The sequence below is a fragment of the Oncorhynchus tshawytscha genome, linkage group LG09 (genome assembly GCF_018296145.1).
Source record: "Oncorhynchus tshawytscha isolate Ot180627B linkage group LG09, Otsh_v2.0, whole genome shotgun sequence".
NCBI classification, from domain to species: Eukaryota; Metazoa; Chordata; class Actinopteri; order Salmoniformes; family Salmonidae; genus Oncorhynchus; species Oncorhynchus tshawytscha.
Window position 1 is genome coordinate 53,895,999 of NC_056437.1, and position 24,989 is coordinate 53,920,987.

Consider the following 24,989-nt stretch of genomic DNA (forward strand, 5'->3'; position numbering starts at 1 on the left):
TGCACAGACACAATCCCCCCAATAACTCTTATCAGGTTCACTGATAACTGCTGAAAAAAGGGACATGCTGCCATCTATCTGCTTCTCAGCTCTATAGTCCGTTTTTCCTCCCAGGCGCCGGTTCATCTTCAATCTCCCTTATAAAAACCCATAAAATTAGCAGTTTCACATGTAAGAAAACTCTAACTGTGGAAATCTCACTTTCATATGTGGAATTTCAGATTCACATTTGGGATTGAAATAATGTTATGGTAGCAATGTTTCTACCGGTGGAATTAGGGTGACTACATTCAAAACGCCCAAATGCAGGAAATAAATGCGTTAAAAAAATGTCACATATGGGGAACATTTTTTTCAGGAGGGGAAATCACATGTGAAAAATGTACATGTGAAACTTCACTTGTCTGAATACTACGTGTCTGACCAAAAAACAAGAAAGTGATTTGTTCACAAATGTCCGAAAACCATGTTTTTTTCATGTGATTTATTTTATACTTTTTTGTAAGAGCTCTCCCACATGGTTCTGAGGTGCCCCAATCCCCTGCTTCAAGTGACTGAAGCAGTGCAAGGAAATGCAGAGCGGGATTCATCTGGGCATAAAGCACCCAAGTACACTCCCCAAAATCATGCTGAAGTGAATGAGTAAGTCATCGTACATCATAGGCTCTGTCTGTAGAGATGTGAGTGAGTAGGGGGCCTCTCTGATATACTTCCATTAAGCCCCCCCTATAGAGGGGTTGTGGTTTGAGAGGAAGCCAATGGTAAAGTAGATCTAGACCTGCTCCTCGGTGTCTGATGATGATAGATTATTCTGCTAAGTAAACTTACCTAAGTTCTTATTGAACAAACCCTTTCAGTTCTGCATGGAGAGACAAGACATGGAAATAAAAGAGCATAATGTTGATTTCCAATGTATCTCATTTGAAACTGCCATAGCCCTACTGCACCAACAGTATAACACCTTACAGATGGTCATATCACTTTAAATAGAAGCACATGACATTGTATTTATGATTACAGCCATGGCCTACTTCTGACGGAGTGCACAGAGGTCTCAGGAAGGCCCACTCTCTGAGGAGCAGCAGGTCTTCAGAAATACCACAGGACAACATTAAGTAGAAAAACAAACACTTAGAGTGGACTTTTTTTTTTAAAGAGGGCAATTGTATCATCTCTTCCATTTACTGTATAGGCCTTTTGAGGTAGCCGAGTATCATCCAGCGTAAACCACTGGAGCGTTTTTTAATCACTTGATGAAAGTTACAAAGTGGAGGAATCCATCAAATATTAAAATTGGTGGTAGGTTCTTCTGAAATGAAAGTGCTCAGAATGAGAGTATCTCTCCACTCAGGTTTAGTAGGCCTTTCCTGCGGTCAAATGACCTACTGGCCTCATGGGTGGATGTTATTAATATTTTTCATAATTTCATAAATAATCAATATTAGAAACACCACATTTTCTGTTTTTTTTTAAATTCTTTATATGTCAAACGGTTTTGTTATATTTCAGTCTTCTGTGATGTATATAAAGTGTAATATTGGGATGCAAGCACAACATTTTATACATTTCACTTCCTTATCTGACATGGTACAGGTGTCTTCTTTTTAAAGCCCATAACCATGTGTGTGAGGTGTATGCTTTTGTTTCAAAGTAGATTTGTTTTAAGACTACTAAGAAACACTCTGTGTGACCCTGATTTAGCCCACTGCAGTAAAATGTTCTTGTGGGATATTGGGCAATATGAACACCCATTAACAATGACTGCTGGGATGGCCAACCATGTCCAACCAAGTCCAAATCCAAAGAGTGAACTTATATCTAATAAAGTAGTAGCAGTATTACCTTTTGTTATGAAATGGATGCCTAGATAAAGGTATCTTGAACATATTGTGGAGTTATACCCAACATGAAGTGGTTGGGTACTTTGTGCAATCTTGGCTTATAAAACCAATAGCATTTAGCCCTGTCTGTGAAAAAGTAGGCCTAATTATTTGTTGTATCAATAATTGCCTTGTTCCCCTCAAACACTTATATCCAAGATAACTATTTCCACTATCGTATCAACAAATGTAGAGACATTAAGACAGTCTACAACACGTTGAGTTTCAACAAACAGAATGCTGAAATGTGCACGTGCCGCAAACTGGAGTTGCATGCAAGGTGCCTGTGAGCTGGTGAAGCTGTCCGTGGTCCTGAAATTATTTTTTATTTAAGAGCGTCGAACATAACTGCAAGAGGCGCTGTTGCATAATCAGAATGTTAACAGTTGAGGCAGTAGCTATTTGCCACACCAGACCAGTCAAGTACAATGCAAATTGATGGGCTACTGTTAAGTATTTATTTCTATCATAATGGCCTACTATGGTTGACAACACAATGGTCCATTCTTTTCGAGCCTGAAATCGCTTCCGTTTTAAATACTCACAAAAACCTATTATGGACTAAGATAACGGAGAAATGATTGCACTCGGATTGGGTGTTGGCTGTTGAAACGTAATCTTGTTGGATAATTTTCAGTTGGCACAAGTTTAACCTATACTGTAATTTTATCAGAGGTCGACATAAAAAAAAGGTGAAAGGTAGCTTTCAATATACGATATATATATATTTCAGTATATTCCTTTAAGATGATGTAATTATGTATTACCTATTATGGTTTATCCCTGCACCATTGAGGCAACATCAGCTGAGACGTTTTTTTTTTACGCTGCACCACCTTGCTTGGAGGGGACGGGGAGAATCGTTTCAGCTCCTCCGACAGCTCCCGCTATGCAGCCTCAGCGCGCCCACAACCATGACACAATTTGTTCCTCCGACCGCTAACAGCACAATCTGAGCACTACACACTACAGGACTCATCAGGGCGGAGTGGATGCAACCTCTGTGAAGTTACTCGTGTTCAAAGGAAGTTAGAGATAAAACGCCGGTGATAACGATATCTTTCCCTTTGGACTTTAGAAGTTGTTGTGAGGAGTTTTTCTATTGAATATGTTGTAGATATATTTGTGCATTTATGTAGAGTATTGGGCCATCTATAAGCTATTCATTTTGCTCTAGCAAACAGAAGCAAGGCAGCTCATGTTCCGTTTGACAGCGTTTCTATGTGATCTGGCCGCGGGGGTTCTCATGAACCTCAGTCATTTCCCTCGGCAATGTTTTTCTCCCATGGGCAATGGAGGCAGAGCAACTGATGCACGCTGTTGTGGTACACACCTTTGATGCGTCTGTATATATTTTTGTAGTCTCAAAACACTGTTTTTCTGTTATCTTTTGAGGTGGGTTTCGTGGACATCCACCATTATGCTATTTTTCTAAGACTGCAGCGACTGGTAGGTGAATGACTGACTTAATAAGAAACATTTGTCATAATTTATGTTCAGTGTGTTTAATTTTACATTTTAAACACAAATATACCTTGTTTTAGTACCAGTAAAATAGCAACTTTTGGACATCAATCTACCGTTTCCATCTAAAATTCGGTGGAGTTTTTAGTCAATCATGACGGAAACAATGGCATTGAGTGGAAACTGTAGGACTAACCCTACGTCCAAAGACCAAGGATCTGTTCAGAATAGTTTCCCAGATGTTGTAGAATTAAACGTTGGGGGACAGGTGTATTACACACGTCATGCAACGTTAGTAAGCACCCCGAATTCCTTGCTGGGAAAAATATTCTCACCCAAGAAAGATGCCACTAACGACTTGGCGCGGGACCCTAAGGGACGCTATTTTATCGACAGAGATGGATTTTTATTTCGATATGTTCTGGACTTCCTCAGAGACAAACAAGTTGTACTGCCCGACCATTTTCCAGAGAAGGGGAGGCTTAGGAAAGAGGCGGAGTACTTTCAGTTGTCAGACATGGTCAAACTATTGACCCCCGAAGATTTAAAACACAGTCCAGACGAATACTTCCACAGTGATTTTGAAGATGGTTCTCATGGCAGCGACCACAAGATGTGTCCGCCGTCATCACTGGTCCCGGCGGACAGAAAAAGTGGGTTCATTACAGTTGGTTACAGGGGCTCTTGCACAGTGGGCAGAGAGAGTCAAACTGACGCCAAATTCAGAAGGGTCCCGCGGATTTTGATTTGTGGGAGGGTCGCGTTAGCCAAGGAAGTTTTTGGCGAGACCTTGAATGAGAGTCGAGACCCAGACAGGACACCGGATCGATATACTTCCAGGTTTTACCTGAAGTTCAAACACCTTGAGAGATCATTTGACATCCTGTCAGAGTGTGGTTTCCAGATGGTTGCCTGTAACTCTTCAGTCACAGCGTCCTCCGTGAATCGACACACAGAGGACAAGATCTGGTCAAGTTACACTGAATACATCTTCTATCGTAAGTTGCTTTCGTTTTTACTTTCGTTTCTACCAGGTACCAATGTAACTCTACACACATCCCATGTGAAATAGTCCCAAGCCCTCCCAAGTCACCACTAGAAGGCACACTTGCTTTACAAGTTTTCCCCAAGCATCCTGCTTTTGAAGTAGCACTGAGAGTGGACACACACACACACACACACACACACACACACACACACACACATATATCATGCATGCACAGAGATAGTCACTCAGTCCCTGTCTGTGTATGAGAGTGTGAGTGCCAGTGATCAATGCTTGCCAAACGGTGTATCTTTTGTGGAAATGGTATGTTCCAATCCACTCCATGAAAAACACAACTGAAAATAGCCTACTACAAATTGAGCAACAGAATGTGTAGTTTGAATGCCGGGAAGCGTTGAGGACATGTCTGTCTGCCCACTCAAGAACTAATCTAGTTTGAGTTCACTCCTTTTAATTGCACTCTTACTGCTCTGTTGTATTCCCCCATGGGTCTAAACCCACTTGTTCCCAGACACTCCTACCTGGGAAGTGCTATTCATCTTCCATACTGAGTGCGCTGCGGCCTCTCTTCATTTCTCTCCAAGCCTTCATTTTGAGGCATTGTAAGATGTAAGATGATGGGTTTTATAAGGGCTCTCAAAATATTTTATGGTGCAACAAAATACCACATATACTCAGAGGTGACAGTATATGAGGTGTTCCTTGGCTGCATAGGCCCTGCCAAAAGGTAGAACGCAAAGCAAGCTCATACTGGGACTGCATTCCACTCTGAGCTCATAAAACATATTGAGCCAAGATTTTCTCAAGTACATGGGGTGGCAGGGTAGCCTAGTGGTTAGAGTGTTGGACTAGTAACCGGAAGGTTGCAAGTTCAAATCCCTGAACTGACAAGGTACAAATCTGTCGTTCTGCCCCTGAACAGGCAGTTAACCCACTATTCCTAGGCTGTCATTGAAAAATAAGAATTTGTTCTTAACTGACTTGCCTAGTACGTGTCATTTCCTTGAATAATTTGCAACCAATAAGCACTGTATGTTGGGAGCATATTAAGTTCCCTGATTAACAGGTGCAACAATTTAGAGATTATTCCTTCAGAAAAGGAGTAGATACAATTCCACGAAAGCTAAACCTGTGTCACGACTTATGCAGTACAGATGAGTAGCATGCACTTGACACTGTCTGGTCTCTGTACTACACAAACGCACATTCTAGCGATACCATGTATATTTGTAAGCTCCAAAGACCTCTCCTTGTTTACAGTGAAATAACATTGCTTTGTGGATCCCGTCAACCAATATTTAGCTGTGAGTGCACACAGGAAGTTTGTAAAGGTTGAAGGCACGCAGTGAAATCAATGAAGTCAGTGACAGCCTCTTGTTTGTCTGCTCACCCTCTCTGCCTCCCTAGCACTCTCCTGCTCCCCCGTCGCCCCTGGCAGAGCGCACCAGTTGCCTTTTATAGGCATCGCTGCTCCGTCTCGGTGTCTGCGTCGCCTGCTATCCACGGCAGTCACATTTATTTACCAATTTGTCGCATGGTTAGAGTGATTGATAATCAATCATTTTCAGTGACAGTCGGAGGACTCACTGCTGGGACCTGCATGCCCGAAGACATAGTAAATCATGCAATCATTTTTGGGGGCAAAATAATAATTTCTAAACCGTTTGTCTTGGTCCTTCCTCTTGACGTAAATAAATACAAAAAATTATTACGTTACAGAAAATGTGGTAATTGCGAATGCCGTTTCATATGGTGATGGTAAGTCATGTGTGACAAAGAACACTATTAGCTTAGTATACACAAATTAACAATTCTCCTGTAATGTGTAGCGGTAGGTGGGAAGACACATTCAAGGCCTTTGCACCTTTCCAGAGTGGCACCACACAAACACACCTGTACCGGTTTCAGCTTGAACAACTGCAAAAGTAATACATCAAGCGTTTCGCAGTAAAACTTTGGTGTGACATTTTGGGAAGGAGCACAATGCTGTTTGCCTGTTTAAACCGATTTGCTTAGCTGGAGATGGGGCGTGACAGCTCAAAGGCTGCGCTTCATAGGTGCAGCTGCTTCCCAGTCCAGTCTGTCTGGGGAGCTGCCACTGATCCCAAAGTCTGCATTATTCAGACAGAACCAGGGAGGGAGGGTTGAGGAGAGAGGAAGGATATCGGGGAAAGATGGACTGGATTATCTGGCTGATCCTTGACCTGCTCTCCAAACTGTTTAATGACTGCAATCCCAGGCCCCAAGGGGGTCCTAGGAACTCTGGAGCTGCTGTGCATTTGACTAAGAAAGACCTGTTGAGGGAGAGATTACATAGTCCATTTTCTGGATTGAAACGGCAGATGCTTCGGCTATTGTGAGTAAGTAAGTGCTCTGTGGTGCCGCAGATAATAGCACAAAGAGCTGCTGGAGTGACTCTTCACAAGCACACTGATGCTGCAATGCATAGCATAACACCGGGAATTAGGCTTGGGCAGGGTATGGAAAATAACGTAAGCATTTGTTTTAAAAAAAAGTCTAAATCATCTCAATGACAATTTCTGGGAAATTTGCATATATACAATTTTGGGGAGATTATGTTTGGCCTATTGCATTATTGAATGTCTGTTGAGGTTGGAGTAGGTTGCTAATCCGTAAAGAAAATGATGAAGTCGATAAATCTTATTTAGCAAGAAATGTCATCTTAAACCACGGTAGAACATGTCACCAACCTCTAGCCAGAGGCTACCCATAAGAATAACAAAGGGAACTTTTGAATGTGGATATATCCATGATGATGAGACTTTTCCTTATAATACTGACTGACCCCCATACCCATCACATTTAAAGCTGCAATATGTAACCTTTTGGGTGACCAAAAAATATTCACATGGAAATATGCATCTTTCGGTTTTGTACACCAGCTTCAAACGGTTGAAAAGGCAATATTTTTGTTATTTGGAAAATATATTTCACAGCGGTTTAGATGGAACAATGATTCTCTACACTATACTACTTGCTTGTTTTGTCACATAAACTGAAATTAGGCGAACTATTAGAATTTTAGCAACCAGGATATGGTGGAGCGATTTCTGCATAGTGAGGAGTTACTCTCGTTACTCTCGTCATAAATCTAGAGAAAAGAAGTGCAATGGGCCCACCAACGAAAAATGAGCCTCATTCAGAAAGAGATTATGCTCCACGCTCACTTAAACACATTTACTTAGATATGCAATTTTCTTTGCTTTGGTATGTTGAATAATTTCTGCCTACTATGCAACTGTGAGGGAGGTTCCTGAGATAGAAAAAATGTAACACTTGTGGGACCAATATACATGTTCTGAAACGCTGTATATGCTGTAGATACAGTGTCTTATTGTTCAATGGCTGGGGCAGGATAATATTGTTTATTTTTTAATATTTATTCAATAGAATCTCAATCTCGACACCTCGGTTGTTCTTCATTTGTGGCATAGCTTCACATCCATGTCTTACGTATATAACAAATGCAAATCATTCACTCTATACTACAGCTTGATGACCTGTGGGAATGTTGACATGGATTTTAGAAGTTGTAGTTCTTAAAATGGATCAAGATTCTAGTAAGAATACAGCCCTTAATCCTGAAACCTGAACTCCATATGTATCTGTGACCAGAGGCATCATGGCTGTATAGCACATGCTGAAATACATTTATTTCTTCTTTACTTCTTCAATTTTTATAATCCCATGGATGACAGATATTGTGGTTTGTAGTCTCACTGTGTGTGTTGGTCATAGTGAGCCACTGGTGACAGGTGACAGTTTTGATACTCATCTCTGCATCCTGGATCAAAAGGTTGGCTGGACTTCGCTATAGGTCCATATATCTCTACATGATTCCCTTTTTGTTTACAAGGCCCTACTTCATAAACTCCCATCTTATCTAGCATTGCTGTTGACATATAGACAGCTGAGTTGCCTAATTTGTTCACAGGATTGGCTAACTCTTGAGGTTCCTAAGGGTCTCCACCGAGCTACACTGTAGGTAAAGCTGCTTTGATTTTTAAAGTACCGTGTTGCCGGAACAAAAATCCGAATACATTTCACCGTAATGTTCTGCTGCCGCTAGGCCAGTTTAGAGTATTGATTGTGGACTTATTTGTGGAGGAATGTAACAGTTTATCGAGGTGATTTGTGATGTTTTACTTGTGCTTCACAGGACTGTAGTTTTGTGTTTTAATGTGTATTCTTTGTATATTTTGTGTATAATGTGTATATTTGTGTTGTATCGTGCAGGGCACATTTGGAAAAAGAGACCTAGGTCTCAATATGTTTTCCCTTTTAAAATAAAGGTAAACAAAATAATAATACAGTTTTTCTCAATTGCTAAAACACAATTTCTGAAACCTTGCTCCATTTCCTGAAAACATTAAACACAAAACCTCATCTTCAAGCACTATTTACATAACCTCTTACTCCTCTTGCAAAATGAAACATCAAACACTGCTCTCAAATCGTAAACAAAGTGATCAAAATTATATACACTCTTAAGCAGTCAGTAAACAATACACTGGAAAATAGAAAACACATTGTTCAAAACATACAATTCTCAGGGAGAAGTACATTTTTAATCTAAAACCATATTCATATTTTTCCGTCATTGTCTTTTGATGAACGAAAACATGTTCTATCATAGTAGCTCAAAATTGATCAGAAATTACTACTCTGCTTTGCTCTTTGCAATTTTGTTTTTTGTTCTTCCTCCTCTTTGTACCCCTATTTTTACAGTACTGTACCCTGCATCTCACAAACTTGTCTCTGTGATACTGTAATTCTTGTTCTTTGTTGATATGAACCTCCAACCAGTCAATCTATTGAGCAGTCAGTACTGTTAATAAATGGAAAGCACAATGTTCAGGGCCATACAATTTGTCCATTGTACAGTATACAGCCTACAATACACTGTACTACAGTATCCATTCTCAGACTTTCTCCTTCCCACCTTCAACAACCTGTTTGCTCTCTGAACTGGCTTATTTTGGTTGTCGCATCATTTGAAACAGGTTAAATCAATTTTGAGTGGTTGTGTTCAATCAATGACATATGTTCTCTATTTGTATTTGATTGTTGCCACTTGTGTTTACCAGTATGGATGACATGGGGCGGCAGGGTAGCCTAGTGGTTAGAGCGTTGGACTAGTAACCGGAAGGTTGTGAGTTCAAACCCCCGAGCTGACAAGGTACAAATCTGTTGTTCTACCCTTGAACAGGCAGTTAACCCACTGTTCCCAGGCCGTCATTGAAAATTAGAATGTGTTCTTAACTGACTTGCCTGGTTAAATAATGGTAACATTTTAAAAAATTAGAGTGTAGAATGTGTTATGAGATTGTGTTTAGAGTTTTGCTGAAAAGTCCAAGTGAGATCTGCAAATTGTGTTTTACCATGTGAAATGGTTTAAGGTATTGACAACAGACTGCATAGTTAGCTAAATGAGTCCAGGCAACTGAGAACTTTGTTCAGCCAATGGGTTTTAGTGTTTTAGCAATTGAGAAAAACTGTAATACATATGTGCCCGCCTTGAAGGTCCCCTTACATGCTTCAAAGAGCTAGATACTTGAGCCTTTAGATACAAATCCTATGTACTCTGGATTTCTCATCCCTTGTGTTACACTTAACAAACATATGGAATATTTCATGTGTTTGCATCAGGACTCAGGAGGCAATGATGTACTGGCTTTAGAACCTGTTATTTCAATACTATGAGACGTCAGCAGGGCCATGGTAAATTGTCTCACTGGGTAAATGTGAAGATGCCCCAGAGGTATGCCACTAATTGTGAGATCAGCATGTTCAGCTCTGTGTGTGTGTGAGAGAGTGAGAGAGTGAGAGAGAGGGAGAGAGAGAGAGAGAGAGAGAGAGAGAGAGAGAGAGAGAGAGAAACAGGCAAACAGAGCAGACAATTATCAAAATCCATCACCCCTGAATCTCATGTTAGGGAATTAGTGATGTTACAGGCTGACATTTCAGTGCAGAGCTACACTTTATTAATCATTACCCGTCTCGTGTAATAAACCTTGCATACGTACAACAGTTTTCAAGCAGAAGTTGGCACTTATAAAATGTGAACTTGAGAATGTGCTCACCTCCTGCAAACTTTAGACTATATGCATATGCTCATCTGCTAGTGGTGGAAATATTCTATTTCAAGCTGGCAAGTACAGTAAGTATTTTTGTTTTAATGGGAGATATGATGAAAAGCTTATTCATAAAAAAATAAAAACAGGAAAAACATATTAACAAGAATGCAACCATTTGGCATTAGTGAGAAGAGCGAAACATTTATGTGTTTTATGTTTCAAATCTTAAATAATTAGACATAGGAATCTTAGAATTAGACATATGAAACGTTTTTCCTATTTTATTTTCTCACCTTTTCTGTCTTTGATGGGTTCATATTCCCGAAGGGGCCATACTACAAATTACCATGCACATCTCTCATGTAATTGCATCTCATAAGTAGATAGGCTATATGTAGTTCAAGTTTTGCAATATCATAGTCAGAGCGGTTTATAATGACGGTATACATTCACATTTACATTGGAGTAGGCCTATGTATCAAGTTTCAAGTTTTTATTGTCATGTGCACAAGTAGCCTAGAGTGAAATGCCTTTCTTGCTTGCTCTTTCCCAACAATGCAGTAATCAATATCAGTAGTACAATAATATTTTTTAAATAAAAAGTCAAGTTGAACAAAAACACACTAGAAATGTAACTGTAACTACTGTGAGTACTGTAATGGACTTTTTTTTTGTAGCCTGCCCTACAATTTTTCAGAATTTGTGGGCAGTCCATCGTATTTAGGTTGGGGGAAAAGTCGATATAAACCATCGTTGAATTCAAATGGTCTGCTGACAGGTTCATAACAATTTGCCGTTGTTTTCTCATTCAGAAACGGAAAGTAGTTTATGTACAATATTTGTCACTATGAGTCGGCTACAGTATTGTTGTGTGATAAGAGCACGGCATCATTGCCTATTTAATCTCAGAGCCTTTACCAAGGCGGGACATTTAAACCCAATAATCTATTGATAAAATAAATATTGAACAACAATTTGTCTTTTTACATGCCGTGGCCTAATGCTAATATTTCCAAATTATACAGCAAATAAAGGCTGTCATTGTCACCATAAAAGGAGGCATTTTGTTTTTTAACCTTTATTTAACTAGGAAAGTAAGTTAAGAACAAATTCTTATTTTCAATGACAGCATAGGAACAGTGGGTTAACTGCCTGTTCAGGGGCAGAATGACAGATTTGTACCTTGTCAGCTCGGGGATTTGATCTTGCAACCTTCCGGTTACCAATCCAACGCTCTAACCACTAGGCTACCCTGCCGCACCTGCATAGTTTTACGACAGGTCTGATTTATAATGGGAATCATGCGGCAAGTTTATAAATCTCATGCCTGATTTTTCAGAAACTGCGCACGCAGATATTTTGTGTGAAATTTACGCAAAGGTTATAAATGAGGCCCCTGGACCCTCAGGAAATAGCCTGCAATACAGAAATGGTCAACACTGTTTAAGCTTTTAAAACGGTAAAACAGTGAGATAAGAACAGATACTTTTGTTTATTTATGTATGTGGACACCCCTTCAAAGGTTTCAGCCATTGTGAAGTGGAAACATCTAGGAGCAACAACGGCACAACCCGCGAAGTGGTAGGCAAACACGAGCACTAAGTGCTGAAGTGCGTACAGTGTCAAAATTGACTGTCCTGGGTTGCAACACTCACTACAGAGTTCCAAACTCTGTAGCAACGTCATCACCAGAACTGTTCGCCGGGAGCTTCGTGAAATGGGTTTCCATGGCCTGACCCCAGCCTAAGGTCACCATACGCAATGCCAAGCGTTGGTTGGAGTGGTGCAAATCTCTCCGCCATTGGACTCTGGAGCAGTGGAAACTTCTCTGGAGTGATGAATCACGCTTCACCATCTGGCTGTCCGACGGACTAATTTGGGTTTGGCGAATGTCAGAAGAACACTACCTGTCCGAATGCATAGTGCCAACTCAAAAGTTTGGTGGAGGAGGAATAAGGGTCTGGGGCTGGTTTTCATGGTCCGGGCTAGGTCCCTTAGTTTCCTTGAAGGGAAATTAAAACGCTACAGCATACAATGACATTCTAGACTATCCTGTGCTTCCAACTTTGTGGCACCAGTTTGGGGAAGGCCCTTTCCTGTTTCAGCATGACAATTCCCCTGTGCACAAAGTGAGGTCCATATAGAAATGGTTTGTTGAGATCGGTGTGGAAGAACTTGACTGGCCTGCACAGAGCCCTGACCTCAACCCCATCGAACACCTTTGGGATGAATTGGAATGCCGACTGCGCTCCAGGCCTAATCGCCCAACATCAGTGCCTGACCTCACTAACGCTCTTGTGGCTGAGAACCCGCAGAAATGTTCCAACATCTACTGGAAAGCCTTCTCAGAAGAGTGGAGGCTGTTATAGCAACAAAGGTGGGACCAACCCCATTTTAATATCCATGGTTTTGGAATGAGATGTTTGACTAGCCGGTGCCCACATACTTTTAGTCATGTAGTGTACGTGCTAAACCCATATAGTATAATGATCTGTCCTAATCTGTAGCATTGTCCTGATTTATATTGCACCAAGGCCAATTTAAGGAAACCTTTATCATTATGTTTCCAGCTTTCCCTTCTGTCTAAAACACAATATTGAGTAGCATTTTGTGCTCAGCTCCTCCCGATATCCTCCTCTCATGTCTGGTTTCCCTTGAACTCCTACAGAGGGTGAACTATTCCCTCGTGCTTGCAGAGACAGACATAATGCTAACAGCCACACAGCCTGCTGCATTAGTAGTTCCAGAATAGGTTTGTCTCATTTCCAGGCAGCATCATTCACTGTCTAACTAGACTAGGACCTACAAAAGAGATGCACTCTGCAATCAAGGGAGTTTAATGTCCACTCTATTTTTGGAGCGTTTGTGCTCTTTTTGCAGCATTTAGAGCATGAAAACACTGTGCAGATAGATAGCTCGGCCGAGTGCCCTCTCCAGTATTGGAGTATGCTGCATTTCCATAGATTTTTTACTTCACCTGAAGCATACAGAGCCAGGGTGCTGTTCTTTTACTCTCCTCTCAGTGCAATGCTTCATTACCTCGTTATTTTCCCCTTAGCAGTTACGGGTGCTGTTCTACTTCACACAGATACTCTTATGACTCTGCCATATTGCTAATGCTGCTCTATAATGCAAGCTTACCAAATAAATGTATGTAGTGAACCGTACATTTGCATATTGTTCAAGTTAATGAACACCAAAGACCAATGTTTCGAACCTTGCTTGCGCTAATGAATTTCTTTACTGTATCTTGGTTCCTTGTAATATGATGTTGGGTTTCATGAAGTCACTTCTGCAATGGGAAGGGGAAAAGGATCACAGTGTCCTCTGACCCAACTCGTTGTGTGCTGATGATTTGGGTCATGACAGAGCCAGGCAGGCAGAGGGATTGCCTGGTGTGTTTACTCAGAAGATATGCTGCCCTCCCTAGCCCTGACGCTAAAGGTCAACAACCAGATCAGAAAGAAAAACAGACATGTCCGCAGAATGAGAAAGGAGTGAGACATAATATTGTCATGGCTTTATAATATTATGTACAGTACCAGTCAAAAGTTTGGACACACCTACTCATTCAAGGGTTTTTCTCTGTTTTTATCAATTTCTACATTGTAGAATAATAGCAAATACATCAAAACTATGAAATAACACATATTGTATCATGTAGTAACCAAAAAATAGTATTTTTATATGTATATATTTTGTATTTTAGATTCTTCAAAGTAGCCACCCTTTGCCTTGATGGCAGCTTTGCAGACTCTTGGCATTCTCTCAACCAGCTTCACCTGGAATGCTTTTTCAACAGTCTTGAAGGAGTTCCCACATATGCTGAAGACTTGTTGGCTGCTTTTCCAGCACTCTGTGGTGCAACTCATCCCAAACCATCTCAATTGGGTTGAGGTCGGGTGATTGTGGAGGCCAGGTCATCTGATGCAGCACTCCATCACTCTCCTTCTTGGTCAAATAGTCCTTACACAGCCTGGAGGTGTGTTGTGTCATTTTCCTGTTGAAAAACAAATGATAGTCCCATTAAGGGCAAACCAGTTGGGATGGTGTGTTGCTGCAGAATACTGTGGTAGGCATGCTAGTTAAGTGTGCCTTGAATTCTAAATAAACCACTGACAATGTCACCAGAAAAGCACCCTCACACCATCAAACCTCCTCCATGCTTCACGGTGGGAACCATACATTCAGAGATCATCTGTTCACCTAGTCTGTGTCACAAAGACACGGCGGTTGGAACCAAAAATATAAAATTTGGACTCATCAGACCAAAGGACAGATTTCCACTGGTCTAATGTCCATTGCTCATGTTTCTTGGCCCAAGAAAGTCTCGTCTTATTATTGGTATCCTTTAGTAGGGGTTTCTCTGTAGCAATTCAACCATGAAGGCCTGATTCACACAGTCTCCTCTGAACCATTGATGTTTAGATGTGTCTGTTACTTGAACTCTGTGAAGCATTTATTTGGGCTGCAATTTCTGAGGCTGGTAACTCTAATGAACTTATTCTAGGCAGCAGAGGTAACTCTGGGTCTTCCTTTCCTGTGGCGGTCCTCATAAGAGGCAGTTTTATCATTGCGCTTGATGGTTTTTGTGACTGCACTTGAAGAAACTTTCAAAGTTCTTGACATTTTCCATATTGGCTGACTTTCATGTCTTAAAGTAATGATGGACTGTCTTTATCCTTGCTTATTTGAGCTGTTCTTGCCATAATATGGACTTTGTCTTTTACCAAATAGGGCTATCTTCTGTATACCCCCCTACCTTGTCACAACACAACTGATTGGCTCAAATGCCTTAAGAAGAAAATAAATTCCACAAATTAACAAGGCACACCTGTTAATTGAATTGCATTCCAGGTGACTACCTCATGCAGCTGGTTGAGAGAATGCCAAGAGTCTGAAAAGCTGTCATCAATGCAAAAGGTGACTACTTTGAAGAATCTCAAATATAAAATATATTTTGATTTGTTTAACACTTTTTTGGTTACTACATGATTCCATACGTGTTATTTCATAGTTTTGATATCTTCACGATTATTCTACAATGTAGAAAATAGTAAAAATAAAGAAAAACCCTTGAATAGGTAGGCATGTCCAGAGTTTTCACACGGTATTGTATATATATACTGTATATAGTTTCTGATCAAAAATATATACGCAACATGTAAAGTGTTTTATGAGCTGAAATAAAAGATCCCAGAAATTTTCCAGATGCACAAAAAGCTTATTTCTTGCAAATGATGTGCACAAATTTGTTTACATATCAAGAAGCTGATTAAACAGCATGATCATTCCACAGGTGTACCTTGTGCTGGGGACAATAAAAGGCCACTCTAAAAGGTGCAGTTTTGTCACACAACACAATGCAACAGTTGTGCATTTGGCATGCTGACTCCAGGAATGTCCACCAGAGTTGTTGCCAGAGAATTGAATGTTAATTTCTCTACCATAAGCCACCTCCAATGTCTCTTTAGAGAATTTTGCAGAATGTGCAACCGGCCTCACAACCCCAGACCACGTGTTATCACAGCAGCCCAGGACCTCCACATCCGGCTTCTTCACCTGTGTGATCGTCTGAGACGAGCCACCCGGACAGCTGATGAAACTGTGGGTTTGCACAACTGAAGAATTTCTGCACAAACTGTCAGAAACCTTCTCAGGGAAGCTCGTCTGCGTGCTCATTGTTCTCACCAGGGTCTTGAACTGACTACAGTTCAGCGTCGTAAACGACTTCAGTGGGCAAAGGCTCACCTTCGATGGTCACTGGCACGCTGGAGAAGTGTGCTCTTCACAGATTAATCCCGGTTTCAACTGTACCGGGCAGATGGCAGACACCGTGTATGACGTTGTGTGGGCGAGCGGTTTGCTAATGTCAACATTGTGAACAAAGTGCCCCATGGTGGTTATTGTATGGGCAGGCATAAGCTACGCACCACGAACACAATTGCATTTTATCAATGGCAATTTGAATGCACAGAAATACCGTGACGTGATCCTGAGGCCCATTGTTGTGCCATTCATACACCCTCATCACCTCATGTTTCAGCATGATAATGCACAGCCCCATGTCGCAAGATCTGTACACATTTCTGTACACATTTCCTGGAAGCTGAAAATGTCCCAGTTTTTCCATGGCCTGCATACTGACCAGACATGTCACCCATTGAGCAGTGGGACAACATTCCACAGGCCACAATCAACAGCCTGATCAGCCCTATGCGAAGGACATGTGTCGCGCTGCATACTATAAGATCGGAATATTTCTAAACATGAACTTATTCACTATGAATCTTCCCTTGTACACAAGCATTAGGTCGATCATAATGGTCACACGGTTTGGAAGAAGCAAGAAATCTCATCTAGCGTTATCAACTCATACTTCCTTTCAGTTCACTCGCTTTTGTGGTATCTTTAGAGTCCAATTGATCATCCGATAGTGGGCCCTCTGACAGGTTGGAAGACTGCTTGGCAAATTGCCTGAGCCTCCCATCCCTCTGGGGGACCTGATACAAGAAAACCAATTTGAAAGAAATTCAGTAAACAGTGAATACCACAGGGGGCAGATACATTCCTTCACGATCCTCCCTTAGCCTCTCCTTTGTCTTATGTTTATTTTCCCGTCTGCTCTCAGGACAAATCATGTATCGATCTGTTTTTAAGTTTATAGTCCTTAAAACACCATGTGAAACCTTCTAGTCATAACGGACTGACTGGCAGAATGGGTGCCAGCCTGCTAGGGAAATTACCTTTACAAAAAGGGTTGTGGCCACACCTAAACAGTGCTATAGAACGAGAGAGAGAGAACATCTAAGTGTGTTTTCACTTCAGTGATGTGGTTACAATAATAGCCTTGGTCTCAAGGAAATACTTCACTCAGGAGCCTTTGAGAAATATGACCTTGAGGTGTGATGGAGAATGACATCCAGTCTCCGTTAATCTCTGTTAACCCAGAAGTAAAATCTTGGGTAATCTGGTCAGCTGAGTGATTAACTTCTGTATTCATACATGTTAGAAATTGAGAGTTCTGGCAAAAACAGTATCCACCATCGCAAAAGGAATTCTCGGGGCCTAGCCCAAACCATAAAAAACAGCCCAAGACCGTTATTCCTCCTCTACCAAACATTACAGTCGGCACTATGCATTCCGGCAGGTAGCATTCTCCTGGCGTCTGCCAAACCCAGACTTGTCCATCGGACTGCCAGATGGTGAAGCGTGAATCATCACTCCAGAGAACACATTTCCACTGCTCCAGAGTCCAATGGCGGCGAGCTTTACACCACTCCAGCCGACACTTGGCATTGTGCATGGTGATCTTAGGCTTCTGTGTGTTTTCCCGGCCATGGAAAGCCATTTCATGAAGCTACAAACGAACAGTTCTTGTGATGACGTTGCTTCAGGAGCCAATTTGGAACTTGATAGTGACTGTTGCAACCGAGGACAGACAATTTTTACACGCTTCAGCATTCGGCTGTCCCGTTCTGTGAGCTTGTATGGCCTACTTTGCGGCTGAGCCGTTGCTACTAGACGTTTCCACTTCACAATAACAGCACTTACAGTTGACCGGGGCAGCTCTAGCAGGGCATACAATTTGATGAACTGACTTGTTGGAAAGGTGGCATCCTATGACGGTGCCACGTTGGAAGTCCCTAAGGTCTTCAGTAAGGCCATTCTACTGCCAATGTTTGTCTATGGAGATTGCTTTGCTGTGTGCTCGATTTTATACACCTGTCAGCAACGGGTGTGGCTGAAATAGCTGAATCCACTCATTTGAAGGGGTGTCCACATACTTTTGTATATATAGTGTAGGTTTGGTTTAAAACACATTATGACATTCTAAATTGTGATATCTCCGCTGATGGCTACACAAAATGTCTGCTCTTTTGTAGAATTATTGTGTTTGAGGTAAAATTACATTTTGTTGGTATGCAGTGGGAAAGATTTTTGGGCAGCATATTGAGCAGATGTGTTTTTTATTATAATTGTGTCGTGCTCAGCTTGCTGTTATGACCCACTTTGAAGTCTACTACAGTGTGAAGACTGGCTGTGATGCCCCTGTTCTCCTACACATCCCAAATGTCATCGTTTTCTATATAGTGCACTTCTTTTGACCAGGGCCCATAGGGCTCTGGCCAAAAGTAGTGCACTATGTAGGGAATCGGGTGCTATTTGGGACGTACCCCTAGCCCGTCGAGGAGCTATCATAAGGAATCGTTCTTCTCTCCCAGTGACGAGGCATGACAAACACGCTGGCACAGAACATGAAACTGCGGCTAGGAAACGGTAATTTAACAAACCGCAATTAAGAGCACTTGCATTAAATATGTCCAGGGCTTTTAATTCAGTTTGGCAATTTAATTAATTTCAGGAAATGACGCACTGCTCGTTTGAAACTTATCGACAGAGACCCTTGAGAGAGAGCTGCTCTGGTAGTTAGGGCTGGTATGTTTTGGTAAAGCATGTTTCCCTTTGGACTGTTCCTATTCTTCCATCGCACGGCAACTAGGCCATGATTGACATTCAGTTGTCTTTTGTAGGGCCTGTCACTCAGGCTTATATACCTCACTGTGACAAAGCCATAACCACCGTGTTGATTTGGAGTTAGGCGTTTTCCACGCACCATCAATAAATAAAAGTAGCCCATTCATTATATGACAAAAAAACACACGCAGCAAGGACAGGCATGCTTACCTATGCGACTCTCTCTTTGATGTTATGCAATGATAAATAAGTATTCAATCGCCCCTAGAAGCCTAAGAAGATATCTCACTGTACTGCTGTCACCATCAAAGTGCATTTTCTCACAGATCCTGGCTGCGAAATAGATAAACTTAAAGATAATGAAATCCTTTTCTTAATACAGTCTCATCAGTTGAAGACCTGAAATACACTATATATCCAAAAGTTTATGGACACCCCATTAAATTATTGGTTTCGGCTATTTCAGCCACACCCTTTGCTGATAGGTGAAATTGAGCACACCGCCATGCAATCTCCATAGACAAACATTGGCAGTAGAATGGCCTTACTGAAATGCTCAATGACTTTCAATGTGGCACCGTCATATGATGCCACCTTTCCAACAAGTCAGTTTGTCAAATGCCAGGAGAATGTTTGACGAGCCGGTGTCCACATACTTTTGGTCACTGTAGTGTATGTTTTCCATGCATGCACATTTAACAAGTTTTAACAAGTTAATTCATCAAGTTTCTGTTAAATTAAAACAGAAAGCCACATTTTCCTATAGACAGAACAAATATTATTATCGTGAAAGACTAGAAATATTTAATGTAATGTCTATGTGGCTGATGCTCAATCACGTTGGAGGCAATAGAACAAAATGTATAATTGCTTAAAAAACTTTTCAATCGAGACAATAGTGTAATCTTAGTGGAAGCAATTTTCCACTCTGACAGTATAAATGAATTAGAAACCTGTAAACATGAAAAAAGAACAATTTCCATTCTTTCTTCTAAGAAAAATGTCACTGAGTACCCTTGAGGTTTGCTGCGTCTTTTGTGCCACACAGAATATGGGTCTCTATTATTCCTCCAAAGTTTCCATTAACATCCATTCTACAAATGGGAGGTACAATAACTGTCATGATTAACGTTGGTTGAATATAATCATGTGTGTTTATTCCCTTGAAAATGGTTATGGACATTTCCATGTAGAAAGCCCCATGAGCACGGACATGTGACGTTCAGAGGAGCACATCACATTTGGTGTCAAATGAAAGCTAAGAGTCTATATCTTTTTTTTAAATGAAGGTGTGTGTACATCTTTCAACCATTTTCATCCTAAAAATGAGGAATAAGCAAAAAGGCTTTGATTTCTGGACAAACAGATGGAAAAGGGGTCTTCGAAAGCATAGAGCATAAAAAGTCTTAAAAGGTATTAGAAATACATCAAAACACAAGAACATTGAAGTAAAGACCTCTAACAACTAATATCAACGTTTATATTTAGTTTTGCAGAAATTATTTGCCTTCTTTAAGTTTAAGAAATATTGTCGGAAGAAACAGACCTAGACCTACTGGTTGACCTACCAATTAGTGATTAGAAAGTGTAATTCTGCAACCAAATTGGTAACAGAATGACCAGAAAATTGGTAACAGAATGACTGCAACTGAATTGACTACAATGGAAATTCATAATAGTCACAAACCACAATTGGGTCACTTTCTACTGTCCTCCCCTCCACTGGCATACTGTTATGTTCAGCTCATAACTGTTTTCATCCTCTTTCTGTCATGTGGTGGTCAAAGCAAGAGTGTAAAAACAGTCTGGACATCCTCTCTCTCTCTCTCTTTCTCTCCCCAGTTAATGTCACCTCTCTCTGCTCTTACTGACACCTACCCATGAGCCCCCTTTCCATTTACTGTAACCAGCCCTCTCACCCGCTGAGCACAGACCCGACACCAGATGTCCATGGATGTTGCAAAGTAGTTGAAATTTGGTCAGTCCAAATCAGAACCAATCATTGACGTTGATTGATTGCTTGATAAGTTTGGACAGCATAGTGCAGTACAGTAAAGAAAAGTAGAGTATAGGTATGTAGAATACAGTACAGTAGAGTTTAGTACAGTGCAGTGCAGTGCAGTACAGTAGTGCACACTAGACTAGAGTACAGTGTCATTTACTGTATTGTACTGTACTGTACTGAACTATACGCTACAGTACTGTACTGAACTATACCCTATGGTACTATACTGTACTGAACTCTACTCTACTCTGGTTTGCTGTACTGTGATGTCCAAACTTGTCAGACTTGGTCCAGTCCGGACCAACCAAATTTGATCTTGTTTGGGGGGCGGAGCTCATTTGAATAATACTCGGTGTGTAGAATAATACTGTAAAATGCATATGTTGTGGCCTTTTGAAGTGCCTTTTGTGGCCTCTTCCCAGTGCTAATCTAGCATACTATTTCTGTAATGCTAATATGTTAGAATACAGTAAGCTCTAGACTTGTGGAGATATCTGTCATTAGTGCAATGAAGATTTGTATTAGCATTCTGTTCGAAAACGTATCTGCTTACTGTTCTCTTTTATGCAAGTGTACATTGGAAGACAAATGTTTGCAAGATCATAGTCTTGGCTAATGAGCACACAATTCCCTCCACTGCATGAGAATGCCTGAGTCAACAATCGCCTGGACTCAACAACGCTCCTAACAATGAGCAGTGGTGTAGTAGCCTGGCTGATGTGACCCACATGGTACACAGCCAGGAAGAGCTGTGACTCACTGGTCTGGGCAGGAGGCTGTTTTAAATGCAATATTTGCTCAGAAATTGAGAGGACACATTGATTGGTTCTCTTAAATGTATTTTTCTCTGGGCGGTTTAAACCTCTTGTTGTTTGGATTTGAAAATCTAACAGTTGTATTGGAAAGGAGTGGTGCTCAGGGGCTGTGTGTGGCTGTACCTGTGGGTGTTTGAGTGAGAAAGACATGGAGGAGAACCAACCAGTAAAAGCACCTCCCCTCCCTTCATTATCAACGCATCGTGCAGACAACATCAAAACAGCCTTTCCAGACATTCTTATTGAATGTTAGTCAGGAGGACTTTGAGTTTGTTATCAGCCAGATTAGTGGAATAGTGCTTGCTAAGGACAATTATACACTCTCTGTCTCACTGAGTGCCATCCGTTTTGTTACTAAAGCACCTTATACTACCCACCACTGCGACCTGTATGCTCTAGTCGGCTGGCCCTCGCTACATATTCGTCACCAGACCCACTGGCTCCAGGTCATCTACAAGTCCATGCTAGGTAAAGCTCCGCCTTATCTCAGTTCACTGGTCACGATGGCAACACCCACCCATAGCACGCGCTCCAGCAGGTGTATCTCACTGATCATCCCTAAAGCCAACACCTCATTTGGCCGCCTTTCGTTCCAGTTCTCTGCTGCCTGTGACTGGAACGAATTGCAAAAATCGCTGAAGTTGGAGACTTATCTCCCTCACCAACTTCAAACATCTGCTATCTGAGCAGCTAACCGATCGCTGCAGCTGTACATAGTCTATCGGTAAATAGCCCACCCAATTTTACCTACCTCTTCACCATACTGTTTATATTTATTTACTTTTCTGCTCTTTTGCACACCAATATCTCTACCTGTACATGACCATCTGATCATTTATCACTCCAGTGTTAATCTGCAAAATTGTAATTATTCGCCTATCTCCTCATGCCTTTTGCACACAATGTATATAGACTCTTTTTTCTACTGTGTTATTGACTTGTTAATTGTTTACTCCATGTGTAACTCTGTGTTGTCTGTTCACACTGCTATGCTTTATCTTGGCCAGGTCGCAGTTGCAAATGAGAACTTGTTCTCAACTAGCCTACCTGGTTAAATAAAGGTGGAAAAAAAAAACGGAGAATCTAAGCTGTTGTGCTGGGCTGTGATGAAAATGTGTACAAGTGGACACGTGAAGAAGGCTGATCTGGGAATGTGGCCTATGGCCTTTATAGGCCTGGGTGGGATTGAAAATCAGTATCTACTGAATGAAGATGTCCGATCCAATGCTTCTAGTGTAAACAGTTCTAGAAGAGCTGGTAGGCCCAGAGGACTAGGTTTGAGTGGCAGGGATGTCAATTGTAAAGACCATTCCTCTATCATCTCTGCCTTCCTTACACAAGGAGCTGGAGCTAAGGAGGGAGGGGGCAGGAGCACTCATTTGAGGGAAAGATACAGCGGCTTCATTGGTTCACTGTACAAGCTGTATGAAGTACATTACAATAAGAAGTCAATTGGGTACTTTTGGAATCACAGTTTGGAATCACAGTTTTAGGGTTAACAACCATTGATATTGAACAGCCAGCGAACATCGAGATCTGAATGCTTTTATTAGGCAACTCGTGAGATCATTTCAGTATCTCTTCCTTTCCTCCACCCACACACACCATTAGGGAAGTTTGCATTCACTCTTCAAACGGATTCCAGCATGTCTTCCAGACATCAAAGCCCACTCAGGTTTCAGAGAGAGAGATAGAGACAGAGAGACAGAGAGAGAGAGAGAGAGAGAGAGAGAGAGAGATAGAGACAGAGAAAGAGAGAGAGAGAGAGAGACAGAGATAGATAGAGACAGAGAAAGAGAGAGAGAGAGACAGAGATAGATAGAGACAGAGAGATAGAGACAGAGAGAGAGAGATAGAGAGAGAGATAGATAGAGACAGAGATAGATAGAGACAGAGAGATAGAGACAGAGAGAGAGAGATAGAGACAGAGACAGAGACAGAGAGAGAGCGATAGAGACAGAGAGAGAGAGAATTAAAAACACATCAGCAGGACCTTATTCTGTGTTCACATGCACTCAGGCACGGACAGAGGAAATGCACTGCCCCTGTGCACCCTTCATAATGCAGCACTCACACATGGTAACTGAATTAGCTCTGCAGCAAATCTCCCACATCAGCAGCAGCAGTGGAGGGAGAAAGATGATCTCTCCGGTTCTTTGACTGCGTGCGCTTTAAGGAATGGTGGCTCTGAGAGCAAACGGCGCAAGTCGCCACCAATGACTCAAGGCCAACACAAGTTAATCCTCTCTGAGAAAAATAACCTTTTGTAGTCTGATGTGTCGTTCTTTTGCTTTATTTTTCTCTCTGTCAGACTCTCTCTTTATCTCTCAGTCCCTCATGATGCTCAAGTTCGCCTCATTGCAGCAACTACTGACGTCAAATAACTTTGACTGCACCACAGCCAGTATAATACTGGAACTACTGGAAGACAGATAGGATATGATTGCATGTGTTAGTGTTAAAGGGAAAATTCACAGCTAGAAATGATTTGGGATGTTTTTCAGTCTCCATACATAATTATGATTGATGAGAGATGTTTCAGACATAGCAGTATAGCGGTATTTAAACATGTTTGTTCCGGGAGAGTTCCAATGACATCATTGGTTGATTGAGCCTGCTGTCTGATCTTAAAATTAATGGAGTCATGTTTTGTAGCAATTATTGTAGTCATGCTAGCAGCGAGTAGATACAGTATGGCTGTCCTTGTCCAATAGAGCCATCCCAGCTATCACATTTGGTTCCTTGGAAATTGTGCGAACGTATGTTTTTGTTTTTTTGCAACCTAAAACTTTATGTTCCCAAAACGCGCAACTTCTTCACTTCCGTTCTCTGAATTTTTTTAAAAAGTTCTGTTTTACCGGTTTTGGTTTGACAATAAGGCTTTGTTCCCCGAACCAATGAGCTAGCACATAACATTCTGAAAACCCTGTTTCTTAAAGTTTGGTGAGAGCTTGGATGTCCTATGGTTATTTTGCATACAACATTTCCAAAACTTTCTAGGGATGGTTGGCTTCAGAACATTCTCAGCACATTTTAAAGAGCTAAACAAAAAAACATTCATTACTTTAACGCAGGGGTTTCAAACTCATTCCATGGAGGGCCTAGTGTCTGCTGGGTTTTGTTTTTCAATTAAGACCTAGACAACAAGGTGAGGGGAGATCCTTACTAATGAATTACTTTAATTCATCAATCAAGTGGGAGGAGCGAAAACCTGAAGACACTCGGCCCTCTGTGGAATGAGTT

General features: G+C 41.3%; 1 protein-coding gene across 1 annotated transcript in view; it reads left to right on the top strand.

Moving 5' to 3' along the window:
* Window positions 1-3,510: 3,510 nt before the first annotated feature.
* Window positions 3,511-24,989, top strand: part of LOC112259145 (BTB/POZ domain-containing protein KCTD16-like) — a 91,418-nt gene continuing 69,939 nt past the window's right edge. Inside the window, exon 1 of the mRNA XM_024433893.1 lies at window positions 3,511-4,342. Within this exon, the coding sequence (XP_024289661.1) occupies window positions 3,511-4,342 (832 nt within the window). The remainder of the gene's footprint in view (window positions 4,343-24,989) is intronic.